The sequence below is a fragment of the Panthera leo genome, chromosome B2 (genome assembly GCF_018350215.1).
Source record: "Panthera leo isolate Ple1 chromosome B2, P.leo_Ple1_pat1.1, whole genome shotgun sequence".
Taxonomy (NCBI): domain Eukaryota; kingdom Metazoa; phylum Chordata; class Mammalia; order Carnivora; family Felidae; genus Panthera; species Panthera leo.
In genome coordinates this window covers 50,066,624-50,080,901 of record NC_056683.1, presented here as the reverse complement: position 1 = coordinate 50,080,901, position 14,278 = coordinate 50,066,624, and the positions used below count along the sequence as shown (strand labels likewise).

At 41.2% G+C, this 14,278-nt stretch overlaps 1 protein-coding gene across 2 annotated transcripts in view; it reads left to right on the top strand.

Moving 5' to 3' along the window:
- LOC122220025 (glutathione S-transferase A4-like) overlaps window positions 1-14,278 on the top strand; it is a 28,661-nt gene continuing 14,383 nt past the window's right edge. The window contains exons 1-6 of one of the 2 annotated variants that reach the window (XM_042939046.1): window positions 1-120; window positions 1,831-1,882; window positions 4,450-4,582; window positions 6,712-6,853; window positions 10,753-10,884; window positions 12,085-12,504. In XM_042939046.1, coding sequence (XP_042794980.1) covers window positions 34-120; window positions 1,831-1,882; window positions 4,450-4,582; window positions 6,712-6,853; window positions 10,753-10,884; window positions 12,085-12,207 — 669 coding nt within the window. In that variant the 5' untranslated portion in view covers window positions 1-33 and the 3' untranslated portion in view covers window positions 12,208-12,504. Of the gene's footprint in view, window positions 121-1,830; window positions 1,883-4,449; window positions 4,583-6,711; window positions 6,854-10,752; window positions 10,885-12,084; window positions 12,505-14,278 lie in introns of those variants that run through there. The other variant, XM_042939047.1, reaches the window with a different exon arrangement.

Sequence of the window (14,278 nt, the reverse complement as noted above, 5' to 3'; positions counted from 1 at the left end):
TTTTGCCCTTCAGAAAACCCTGAGCCAGGAGTCATGACAACCAAGCCCAAGCTCTGCTACTTTCGTGGCAGAGGCAGGATGGAGTCGATCCGCTGGCTGCTGGCTGCAGCTGGAGTGGAGGTTGGTTCCTTCCTGGGAAAAGGAAGGAGGGTAATTTGGGTGGGCTGGAGTGGTCCTCTTCCCCACTTCATAATTCAGGTTGGTCTTTAGAGATGGATCCACTTTTTCCCTTTCCATCTGTCTTCCTTTGTAAGAGGTGAGGGAGGGATCATAGTCCTCTGTTTAAGCAGGGTTGGGAGGATGGAAGTGTAGGGAGGTGTTCTGGAAACTTTGTAGGGGCAGAGAGATCATGATGACTCATAAGACAAAGGAGAGAGAGGAGACCCACATCTGCATCATTGTTTTCACTGGAACGAACTGATTTCCTGGGGTCTTTCCAGCTTTGGCCTGGCACCATGTTCTACCCATGGCTACCCACTGAAACCTTACCTCCAGCTGCAATCTGGTCTCCTCTTGAGCCCAGAAAAGTCTGCCCCACTTGGATCTGTCCTTAATTCTGAATTCCTTAACCACTGACTTTTCCATAGATTTTCACAAGTGCTTTGAAACTGTTTGGTTTCATGCAGGTGTAGACTTCCTTTTCCCTCTTTGAATGCCATCTTCTTTAAAACAAGGACTCACGTATGACCTTCTTTGTTTTGTTCACCTTATCCTACCCCCATCTCAAGTCTTAGGGACAAAAAGTCCCTCTTTCCCGCTGAAGCTTCAGAGATTCCATCAGTAAATGATAACCCCACCTGAGTAATAATCTTCAGATCCCTTTCATTGAATGTACAAGTATCGAAGAGAAATTTAATTTGACCTGATACAGAGGGAGAATGGCACAGAAGAGAGAGAAGAAGGGAAAGAGAGGAATAGGAGAAGGGAAATTATTGGGGGAAGTTAGAGAAAAGGACAAGAATTTGGAGAGAAAAAAGAGCTAATGTGAAGAAAAGGAAATAATATGAACGGGGCTGGGGATATCCTGTTAAGTAGACAAAACCCCCAAAGGGATGCTAGTCCCATGCCCCCTACACACACACATGCTGGCAGAATTTTCAGCTGTGTCTAAATTGGTAACTTTGTGGTTCCTTTTAAAATTTTCATTCTGGGGGCACCTGGCTGGCTTAGTCAGTGGAGCTTTTGACTCTTGATCTTGGGGTTGTAAGTTCGAGCCCCACATTGGGTATAGAGAATACTAAAACATAAAATCTTTGTTGCTGTTGTTGTTTATTTATTTGAGAGAGAGAGAGAGAGAGAGAGAGAGAGAGAGAGCGAGCACTACCACAAGCAGGGGAGGGGCAGAGAAAGAGGGAGCCAAAGGCTGAGCTGTCAGTGCAAAGCCTGTCTTGGAGCTCCAACACATGAACTGTGAGATCACGACCTGAGGCATCCAGGCACCCCTACTCAAAAATTAAATCTTGGGGTGCCTGGGTGGCTCAGTCGGTTAAGCATCTGACTTCAGCTCAGGTCATGATCTCACAATTCGTGAGTTTGAGCCCTGCATTGGGCTCTGTGCCGACAGTTCAAAGCCTAGAGCCTGCTTCAGACCCTGTATCTCCCTCCTTCTGCCCCTCCCCTGCTCATGCTCTGTCTCTCTCTCAAAAATAAATAAACATTAAATTTTTTTAAAAAAATAAAATCTTAAAAAAAGTAAATAAAAATAAAATTTTCATTCAGGAAGCCATTGGACATTTTATACTGTGAACATTTCTCTCTCTCTCTCTCTCTCTCTCTCTCTCTCTCTCTCTCTGAGGACATTAAAGTTATAACAATGTTTCTTTTATCTAGTTTGAAGAAGAATTTATTGAAACAACAGAACAATATGAGAAGTTGCAGAAGGGTGAGCCTAGATTTATCCAATGCTATATTACTAGAAAAAAATTGTTTCTGGAAATATTCATTTCAATACAGGAACACAAAACTCTACAGTGACAACTATGAGGACAAGGACTGCTAACACTGATTGAATGCTCACTGTATCCCTGTCAATAGAGCTAAATGTATCATCTGCATTTCTCCTTAGACTTCATAAAAGCTTATCAAGTAGACTATGACCCTGACCTCAATTAGATATGATAGCATGGGCTAACTGAGCTAATTGGTTCAATACTCCCCACCCCACTAAAGAATCCTTTTAGAATTCTTAAATACTGATCCAGTGGGTTGAAGGGGAGGGAGTAAAAGGGAAGAGGAATTTGACCAAAGATATTCTTTAGTTCTCATGGCTCATATCCACTTCCTCTTAATGGTTTCAGCAGGTTAACAGACACCATTTTTTATCAGGTTACAATTATAGAACCAAGACTACAGAAAAGATCAAAATTTGATTACATTTGGAAGAAGTCCTTCATCCTTACAATGCCCTAGAAAAGTCTCTCACACCAAGACAAAAGACTAGTACTTTCACAGAGCTTCTTAAACTTCTAACTGCCACAAAGTTATTTTCCTTATCTAAGGAAACCTGGATGTTCCCATTATTGCTGATAAAGTCATGAAATGAACACAAATTATTTTTTGAAAAAATGTTCAACTAGTAATCAGCAGACCTACCATTTACAAACTGTATGACTGCAGAAGGCCTTTAACTTCTCTGCGTCCTTTCTCCTTACCATAAAATAAAAATAATCTCTGTGGTCACAGATGCAGGATGCCAGTAGATCTCATTAAATGGGGAAGGCCAGCTAACCCCTCCCCAGTTCTTGTCCAGAAACTTTAATAAATCCCTGAACCTCCTCTTCCTCGTTATTTCTGCCCTACTCCACCCCAAACAAGGCCAGTCACTGGTACGTAGTAGGGAGTAAATACATATGTATTGAATAAGTAAATGAAATGTATCTTCAGAAACTCTTCCATGATCATTCTGGCAGGAAGTCCTCCCTAACAGCCTAGGAGATCTTCCATTCCTCTCTGAGTCTGTGATGCTACTTTTGTGCTTCTGACACCCTCCTGGGCATTACTATTATTAGTGAATAAGAGGCAGAAAAGGACCGCAGAGAGGGCCCTCGGCAGAGAGTCGGGAGACCTACTTCTGTTGGTTTAGCTGTCTCCTATGAGTGTGAGCTAGTCACGTTTGCCCTCTTGGCCTCCATAGTGCCATAGTCTATAATATGAATGAACTAAATGATTGCAAAGATCCTTCCCTGCACTGTTGATGCTAGATTTTTAAAAATCCTTCTGAAGAAGATCATCAGTTCCTAGAAGCATGGATCATTTTTAATGGACTTCTGCATCCTTAAAAGCAGTAGCACAGAGACCAGTTTGGATGATCATTCAGTGTTAGACAAATGTAGCACTATCTTTAGGAAGTGGAGATTTTTCAGTCTCTCCATTAATAATTGTACTAATATTTCCAAGGCATGGTCACAAGCATGATTTTATTCCTGCTCAAGGAAACCCTACAATGGGCAAGACAATACTGCTACAGATCAGAAAATAGGTTTAGGGAAGACAGAGACTTGCCTGAATCATCCAACTAAATAGGGACACTGGCTCCCTGAAAAGTTCCTGTGGTGGTTTTCTCTCCACCATCTTCTACTGTCTCTCATTAAATCAAGCAGCAACAATATTGGAAACTAGGGAAATTCATTATGGTCTTTGCCAATGCACTAGTGAAGTCTGGTTCCTATTCTAGATAAAGTTCCTTATTCTCAGCAATGTGCAGGTAGTAAAGGAAATTTAAAGGCTATGTATTTCTTCAAGACCCTATCCTATGAAAAGAGTACTAATTATAGTACACCTTTAAATGCACTACTTTTATAGGCAGTCACTCACAATGAAGAAAATTTAATTTTACTGAACACTGATTATTGACAGTATTCAGTGCTTTTTTAAAGCTATCTCATTTAATCTTTTCAAAAATCCTGCTTGATAGGTATTATTACTGTTTTAGAGAAAAGGAAGCTGAAGCTCAGGTAAGTCATTTGCTTAAAGACACATGGCTGGGGAGGGCTAAAGCTGGCATTTGGACCCAGTATTCCTGGGTTCTTGTTGTCACATCTGTCCTGCTGCTGTGTAGACCTGGAGTGATACCTGATGTGCTTTTCAAAGAATTCAGGCTCCCAGCCTCCAGCCCTGAATCAGAATTATCTGGGGAGTGGGTGAGTATTTTTAACAATCCATCTCCCTGAGATGATTTTCATAGTATTTATATTATAATACAGTCATAGTAAATGTATAGTGTCTTAAATAGTCGTGATTAACCAATGCACAAAAATGCATGAAACCATCAAGCGAGTCTCAGATTTTCCATAAAGCAAATGGTAGGAATTTCCTCAACAACTGGCATCGTTAGCTCACCACTTTGGATGAAAACTAAAAACTACTCAACAAAATTAGAAGGGACCCTCCTGAAGGCTTACCACAACCATGGAAGGAGAGTACCCTAACCTCTCTTTGCTCAATCCATAGATGGACGCCTGCTATTTGGCCAAGTGCCTATGGTTGAAATTGATGGAATGGTGCTGACACAGACTAGAGCTATCCTCAGCTACCTTGCTGCCAAGTACGACTTGTATGGGAAGGACCTGAAGGAGACAGTCAGGTACCACAGTGTTCATGTCTGTACTTGACTCTTATCCAAGCTCTGTAGTTTTGCACCAGCTGAAATTCAGTTCAGATGTAGACTTTCTGCCTGGGCTAGGAGGAGAAGGCAAGGGGAACAAAGGGGAGATGCTCTTGCTATACCCACATGTGCTGTGCATAACTCTGAATACTCCAGGTTTCCCCTTTTACTACTCATGGTGGTCTGCATTCAACATTCGTATCCTCTCCCCACTCCTCACAGAATAGGTTCTCATAAAATGACCTAGTAAACTTCATTCTATGTAAGGTGGAAATGACTGATTCAGCAAACACTGAGCATTGTATCAATGATCTATTACCACAGATACTGTTGTAAAACATACCACAGTGACTTAAATCAGTAGGCATTTATTCTTCATCACCAGTCTATATGTCACGTGGGCATTGGCATATCTGGGCCAGGCTTGACTCCTCTTGGCTGGACTTACTCATTATGTCTGTAGTCAACCAGTAGGCAGTCAGGGGGCTCTGGTTTAGGGTGCTGACTGTCCACTGAGGGGTAAATGGGCCATGTGTCTCTCATTCTCTCATGCCAAGCTTGTTCTTGGAGCAGCTAGGGAGGGTTCTAACAGAGAGTAAAAGCGTACAAAGCTTCTTAAGTTCTAGGCTCAGAACTGGTCATCAGTTCCACCTCATTCTATTTGTCAAAGCAAGTCATGAAGTCATTCCAGAAAACAGACCACAACTAATGATGGAAGGGACTGTCAAGTTTTATCACAATTACTGAACGGTGAAGTTTTGTGTCCATTGTTTTGCACATATATACCACAAGCATCTACTCCATGCTGGGCACTGTGTGCTAGGCTTGGCTGAGGATGGCTGGATTATTACTCCCAGGAATACATAGTTCAGCTTCACATGAGATAAGTAAACTACAGACAAAACAAAGACTTATAACTATAAAGGTTTTATCTGTATTTGGGGTCAAAGGGCCATTTCAGTGGTCCTTGAAATCTTATCCCCACAAGCATGAACACTATGGGGTGGTCCATACATATACAGAGAAGACATGGTAGGACAAAGGCCTAAGTTCAATTGTTCAGAAGAAGGAGAGAGAGTATAACATAGGAATGAAAAAGTCCATAACCAGAAGCAGCGCACCCAACTCTTCTTTAGATCCACCTTTAAAATAAATTTAGTCATCCTAACTTGCAGTCCCAAAGGTTTATGGGAAGACAAGCAATTTCAAACAGTGTATGAAAAGCATCCTTTTGTAACAATGTAAATGAGTAATACTATGCAAAAGCAATCTGTTTCTCACTGTTTTGATGCATGTGTTTGTTTTTTACAATTAAAGGTGACAGGCTAGATGACAATCGAACATGTAAGAAAAACGATTTGTAATTCAGATAGGACAACAAAGTAAATTATGCTTTTATATATGTTGAAAATAGAGATGATCACTGAACCAAATCTGTTGGGCAGTTAGCATATAGTGGGGGATACACAGACACACAACTCTTAATGTTTGCATACTGGTTGTAGAGAGAACTTGCACAGCATAACTGCACCAATAGTCTAATAAATAATGGTCATATATCTACCAATCTTAGTTTTTTTGTTGTTTTTTTAACCTTTTTTTTTTTTTTTTTTTTTTTTTTTTTTTGCGTTTGTCAATGCAAGGGAAAATTTTAGAGAATGAATCAAGGTATTTGTCTGATCTGACTAGGAAAGCAAACGTTTCCTTCTCAGTTGCCAGGTCAGGGGAAGACCTGCTAAATTATGCATCTTTCCTAAACAACTGAAGAGGTTCTGGTGCTAATAGTTTCGCACTTCCGGTAAACTTCATTCAGTTGGGTTTTTAAAACCACAATAATCTATTTATTTATGGCAGATATCAACTTAGAGGCACTTACTAATTTTTTTCACACATCCCTTCATTCAGTAAACATTTCCAGAGACGCTAGTATACCCTGGTCACTAGGATGGCTCTGTTGGCAGAAATCATTCCTGAGCATGGAATCTTAAGGGAGGGGGCATGAAAAGTCATTTGCCCCAATATTGATCTGCGCCACCACTGTGGCGAATTAGGGAATCCCATACTGAAAGGGTCGCGTCGAAATGAGAGTCAACACGCTGTTTTGTCAGGATCAACATGTACGCTGACGGCACCCTGGACCTCATGATGATGACCGCGCTGGCTGCGTTCAAACCCCCTGAGGAAAAAGAGGAGAATCTTACTTTAATCGTGAAGAAAGCTAAGACCCGTTACTTCCCCGCCTTTGAAAAGGTAGGGGAGGAGCAATCCACTTTGGACCTCACGGAGGCCTTATCCTGGCGGGCCAGACGTGCCAGGGTGCTCTCGCGAGAGGCAGGGTCGCCCTTCGCGACGGCTGCGCGCGCAGGTCCTGCTAGTGGAGTAGGGGGCGGGGCTGGCATTATCAAGAGGCCTGCCGGTACCCCTTCCCACTCCAGAGGGCAACTGGGGGCGGGGCGGACGAGAACTGGGAAGCCGAGCGCGGGCAAGGCAAGTTCCCACCTGCACTTGCAGGATGCAGGCATTCCGGACTTACTTCCTGTTGCTAAGAAGACTATTTCAGGCGTGAATATCTGTTAAAAATGTTAAAAAGACAGAAGCTGTGGTAGAGCTTTACTGCACCTGGAGCAAAACTTTAATAAGGGTTACGTAATTATGGAACCTCTAACAAAACTGAATGGGAGTAAGCCAAATGCAATGAAAGGTACAGAGTTTCTGTTCTGAATTTTTAAGAAGCCATCAGCCTAAGGCATCTTCACCTTAAATTTCCTGTCAGATGTTTCTTTACGTGTAATACTGGTGGGTAATCATGCCTCAGTAAAAAGATAAGGTCTCTTAAAGTTACAACTTTTCCGAAGTCATTTTGGAGTGAATCATTAGGAATGTCCTTGAAATACATCTGTAAGGTACCATGTATGCATAGGGTTCCATAAATAAAGGCTTGTCAGACAGAAGAATTCTGTGGTATTTCTCCTCAGTCTTAGTCTTGGGGAAAGAATGATTTATTACTGATTAAACCGCAATGAAGGATTCTGCCAGTACCTCAGAACTAGACAAGCAAGCTCCTCTTTATCTGGAACAATGTACAGTGTTGTTGAAATGCCTTTCATGTAAAAAAAAAAACAAAAACAAAAAAACTAGTGTGATTACTTGAGTTATAATGTTAAATGGACATTATCATACTACAGATTTTGAAATCTGTGTGGCCTAACCCAGTACTCCTCAAAACACTTAAAATAATGTATTTGTTCAAATCAGGATCAGACTCAAGTTTATCTGAAACTAATGTAACATTGTGTGTCAACTGTATTTCAATTAAAAAAAAATAACCCCGAAAACAAAGAAACAAAAAAATCCTCAAATTCATTCTCTGTCATTAGTCAATTACATTTTTAAGCTTCTTTTAATCTATAAGGTCCCTTCCTCTTTTTTTCTATTTTTTAAATATTTATTTATTTTGAGAGAGAGAGTGCACAAGGGAGGGGGGCAGAGACAAAGAGAATCCCAGGCAGGCTGCCTGCTGTCATCACAGAACCCAACTCGGGGCTGGATCTCATGAACCATGATGTCATGACCTGAGCCAAAATCAAGTTGAATTGGACACTCAACTGACTGAGCCACTCGGGCTCCCCTTTTTCTCCCCTTCTATTCCTCTTGTATTTATCTTGTCAAATTTCCCAAAGCCTGGATTTTACTAAATGCAGCATACTCCTTTATTCTCTAAAATTCCTGTCAATTGGAAGTTAGAATTAGAAGCCTAATCGTGTCCAGGTGTGATTATTTTGGCCAGACTGTCATAGGTGATGTTGTGAAGGTCATTAGGAAGCAGACATTATCTGGTTTTCCCTCTTCTTACAACTAAATGTGACTGATGATTAATGCCTAGACCCACTGATTTATTGGTGAATGCAAAATACTGACACCCAAATCTGTTAACCCCTCTTCATTTATTAGCTGGAATACTTTCTATAAAATGAATCTTCCCCGTCATAATATATTTAGTTACTTTGGGGTGTGGTTTATGTTAGGAAAGGAGGATAAATCCTTGATTCTTGCTCTGTGTTCACTGCTTTTCAAAATGAGTTAGTTACCTAGCATCTTCAAAGGGGACTAATGAGTTTATTCGTTTTTTCCTTCTTGTTTTTGTTCTTTAAATAACATGATGATACTGTTTATTGCCATGAATTTGAACATTGGCTGTGCTTTGATTAATGTTAGAGCTCTTCTTCTTTTCTTTTTTTTCTTTCTTTTATTTTTTTTTTTTGAGTATGGGGTGCCTGAGTGGCTCAGTCAGTTAAGCATCCGACTCTTGGTTTCAGCTCAGGTCATGACCTTGTGGTTCATGGGATTGAGCCCCATATCAGGCTCTGTGCTGACAGCTGGCAGCCTGCTTGGGATTCCCTCTGTCCTCTCTCTGCCCCTCCCCCATGCATGCACATGTGCACATGCATGCCCACATGCGCGCTCTCTCTCAATAAATAAATTTTTAAAAATACATAAATAAAGTAAATTTGAGTATAGTTGACACACAATGTTACGTTAGTTTCAGTAATTATGGAAGTGATTATAGAAGCTCAAGTGTCTTATCTTTTGGACAGTGGTAGCTTGGTCAAGTTTGCTTCTGGTTTTTGACATGGTCCCAGCAATCTTTGATTCCTCCCTTTTTTTTTTTTTCGGTCTGAAGAATCTCCCTCTTTTTTTTTTTTTTAATTTTTTAATTTTACTTAAATCCAAGTTAGTTAACAAGAATGTCCTTCTTTTTGAAAAGATTCTGGAAAATCCTCCACCAAATAATAGGGAAAATGGCTTCCTCCCTATTCTCTCTGTTCTGTCCTTCTGGGCTCCTCTTAGACTTAGGTTGGAGCTTCCTTCTATATTACATGTCTCTTAACCTCTCTCTCATATTTTCAGTATCTTTATTTCTGTGGGTTTCCTCAGATCTTTATGCCAAATTACTTATTTTTTTCAATTTCTCTATTGAATATTTTTATACCATTTATATTTTTCATTTAATAATATTTATTTCTTTTTCAAACCCATATGCTCTTTTTTTTTTTCCACATGCCTTCCTCGCCCATTTTCTCTTGAACATTTTAAGCATTTTTAACTCCTTAAAGAGTCCACTCTTGAGGTACCTAGGTGGCTCAGTCAGTTGAACATCTGACTTTAGCTCAGGTCATGATCTCATGGTTCATGAGTTCGAGCCCTGCATCGGGCTCTGTGTTGACAGCTCAGAACCTGAAGCCCGCTTCAGATTCTGGGTTTCCCTCTCTCTCTGTTCCTCCCTTGCACTCTCTCTCTCTCTCAAAAATAAATAAAGATTAAACAAAAAATTTTAAGAGTCCACTCTTACATTTGGCTCTGTGACCCAAAATTCTTCTTTGTCAGTGTGCTGCCTCTGTCTTATAAAAGAGTTATCTCAAGTACAAATCATGTGCTTTGTAACTTGTGTCTGTGAGCTTGTCTTCTGCAGGAATCATTTTCCATATATTTGGCATATTTGATATATTCCATCAACTGTTTTTATGTTTGCCATGGCTGGAATACTCTAGAATTCACTGATTCTAGTCATTTTATTCATCCATACTAATACTTTATTTTTATTCATGTATCACAGGAAGAGATGTGGTGCCTGAATTTATCTTTGTTCCTTACCTATGGAATAAACCCATATTTTGTACATCTGCCACTCAAAGCTACACCTGAGGGATTTTTATATTCACTTTTCATTGGATAGTAAGAAGGCTCAGGTTTGGGCTTCTGATATCCCATTGATGATTTATTTCTACTTGTGGGATAGTAGCCAGATTCTAGTTAATCATGACCTTAGTGTCTCCCTATACTAGTGGGTTCAGTTTTACTTAACCAGCTCTAAGCTTATTAGAGAGAACTCCGTTCTAACACTTTACTACCCCAAATAACTTGATAATCACTGACAATTTTCCAACAATATTGTGCCAATTTGCAGCAGGTTTAAGAGTGTTTAAGAGTTGGTTTTATCTGACCATTTCTAGCATTCTTGGAGATTATCAAGAAAAAGATTCTTTAGTACATATGATCTTTACAAAAGAGTCCCTGCTTTTATAAGAGTTTAGCCAGGCAAAATAATCTTTACTTTTATATGATATTCTTTGTCATCTTTCTTTCTGCAGATTTTGAATGACCACGGAGAGGATTTTCTCGTTGGCAACAAATTCAGTTGGGCAGACATACAACTGTTGGAAGCTATTTTAATGGTGGAAGAACTCGATGCTTCTGTTCTTTCTGACTTCCCTCTACTGAAGGTAGTGTATTAATATCCACACGAAGCCTAAGAAAAAGTGAATAGAAACAAAGACTAAAACAAAATGTATCTCCAGGTCATCTTAAACGAAGACTGCTTAAAAAAAATTTTTTTTAATGTTTATGTATTTTTGAGAGAGAGACAGAGGATGAGTAGGGGAGGGGCAGAGAGAGAGGGAGACACAGGATCGGAAGCAGGCTCTAGGCTCTGGCCTGTCAGCACAGAGCCTGATGCGGGGTTCAAATTCATGAGCTGTGAGATCATGACCTGGCCTGAACTCCGAGGCCTAACTGACTGAGCCACGCAGGGGCCCCAGGCATCCGATTCTTGATTTCAGCTCAGAGCATGATTTTGCAGTTCGTGAGATCAAGCCTCACATCAGGCTCCATGCTGCCAACTGCTAATGCTTGGGATTCTCTCTCTCCCTTTCTTTTTTTGCCCCTCCCCTTTTTTCCCTTTAAACTAAACAGCACATTCTAGAGCTCTTTCCCTGTCAATACAGGGGTCTTCCTCTTCTTCTTATATATTATATCATTTTAAATTACTGAACTATATACTTTGTAGGGATGTACCATAGTTTATATAACCAGTTTTCTGTTCTTGGAAATATAGGTTATTTCTGACTTTTCACTGTGCTAACATTCTTATCATTATTTCTTCGCTCATACGTTATGTTATTTCTTTGCTCACCCTTATAAGAAATTCCTAGAACAGGAATCAGTAGGTCAAAGAGTATGAATTTTTTAGAGTTTTTAATATGAACCTCTTTGAGACAATGATTTTTTATTTTTTCAATTTTTGAGAGAGATAGTGTGTGTGGGGGGGGGGAGGGGCAGAGAGAGAGAGGGACAGAGAGAATCTGAAGCAGGCTCCATGCCCAGCATGGGGCCCAACATGGAGGCTCCATCTCACGACCCTGGGTTCATGACCTGAGCCGAAATCAAGAGTCGGACACACTGACTGAGCCACACATGCACCCGAATGATTGTTTAACAAAACAGTTTATTCAGGCTAAACATACTAGCAATTGTATTACCATCCTGGGAACATCCAGCAAACAGGCCTTAAGAATTAATTCAGATTCAACACACTGAGCTCCATAAGCTGGCAGCCTAAGCACTCTCCTCCCATGACAAAGTTATGATTTTCTTAAAGGTTGTGGCTGCTATCGAGGCTTTCATTTTACTGGTTCTCATTTCAGGCATTTAAAGCAAGAATCAGCAACATCCCTACAATTAAGAAGTTCCTGCAGCCTGGGAGTCCGAGGAAGCCGCCCCCAGATAGCCACTATGTGGAGGTAGTCAGGGGCATCCTGCAGTTCTGATGAAAGTAGGTCTTACAGTGGCAAACAGCCATGATCCAGTCGCAGGATCAGTACGGGCTGCTGCAAACTGAAGCAAACTATAGATTCTAAGAGTAAAGTGTCTGAAAAGAACAAAACCATACTACTAGGAACAGGAAACACTGATTAAATGCAATACGAAACCATTCTGATGTGTGAAATTTTTTTAAGCTTGTCGATTGTGGATGATGGTTACAACCTTTATGAAATCAGTGTTGTGTGTAAATAAATAGGAGGCAGTATGGGGCGCCTGGATGTTTCAGTTGGTTGAGCATCCAACTTCGGCTCAGGTCATGATCTCGTAGTTCATGAGTTCGAGCCCTGCATCAGGCTCTGTGCTGACACCTCAGAGCCTAGAGCTTGCTTCTGAATCTGTGACTCCCTCTTTCTCTGCCCTTCTACTGCTCATACTCTGTCTCTAAAAAAATAAATAAATGTTAAAAAATGTTGTTTTTTTTTTTTTTAAATAAGAGGCAGTGTGTATTTAGGGCAGCAGCCTACATAAGGCACTGTTCTCGCTGTCTGTACCAAGATCAGGACCACTGTTGGAAGAGTGAACAGAGAGATTTGGGGGCCAGGATCTCTCCAACACCCACACTGACGCTGAGTACTTGGGTTAGATAAAAAGTGGCAAATGACAAATCAGGAGTGACATGATGGCTGATGCTAGTGAATCCTAAGAGGAAGGATGGGGGACAGAGAATGTCCAGGGAACATCATTCTGTGGCCCCAAAAAGAACTTGGACAATTAGACAACCCTATTCCCCCTAACAGAGCCTCCTTAGTCTGGGTTTTGCTTTCCTAAAACAATTCCAAGTAAGACTAAGATTAAGATGTAACCGATGAATATTTGTACAAACTGACCCAAAGATTCCCTGTCCTTGATAAACATGCTTTAAGTGTATCTAATGCATTCCCAAGTTGGGTAATTTGGAACTCAGCTCCACATCAGGACCCTGTTTGCTGGGGGATGGAGCAGCTGTCCAGGGTGATCTTACAGGCACGGTGGTGCTTTCCAATGGGTGGTCTGTGGTCTGGAGCAGGGCTTCTGTCAATGCTTTGAGGTACATGACTCTACCAGCTCTAAACTGCTGCTGGGCCATCCTGCCCAAGCCACACACTTGATCAGCTTCTGAGTATGTATCCAGGTACATGTCCTTACTTGTGAAATGACTTAATGGCTCACCAGACTTCATGCCACCTGAAGGGCACCACAGGGCATCCCTACACTGTACCTCATCTCTCCATTTTACCTCCCCAACTCAGATGACAGATTGGTCAACAGAGTTATAACCACGTAGACCATTCAGCATCCCCCAGCCCAGCCTGTGTATGACCTGAGCTCTTGCTCCCAACGTAGTCAAATCCCAACCTGGGGATTCTCATTTAGCTAATTGCCCTGTCTCATTCCCCACTCTGGCAAGGCCATGGTCACTACCAGATGATGAATCAGAGTGGGAGAAAAGACTTCTCACAGGGAAACTCTGCCCTTCTCTCTGTGGGATGACTTTTTCCTCTGACCTCCGCCAAAGCCAAGAGTCTGACCTGACAGAACTTAAGTAAGGAAAGGAAAAGAACTTACTTTTTCACGATTCAAAATGGTAAGCCAATCTCTTTTTGTTATAATCACATGGTCTTGGTAAATAATTCAAATAGTTTAGAAGGCTTACACAGTGAAAAATAAAATCCTCCCCTCCCTGGATTGTTCTTAAAAACAAGCACTTCCTGGGTCCTCACTCCCTGCCCTGATGTCTCCCTTGATAACCAAGCACCATGTGGTTGAGTTCCCAAAGCCTTAAGCCTGTGTTGCCCAGGGTCCTACTTCCTGGGTTATGAAAACAAACCCTAGGTCTGACCCCAACCCGCCACATTCTCCGAGCACACCCTAAAGGCAACTAACAAAGACACATCCAACCAGTGCCAGAGAATGATTCATTATAATTCGTACAAGTTGCTGTCTTTCTTGTAATAGTCTTTATCTCTTCATCCTTCCCTATAGGGCTCTCTTTGGGCCAACTGCCTAGCTACCCAAACTAGTAGAGGTAACTCTGGG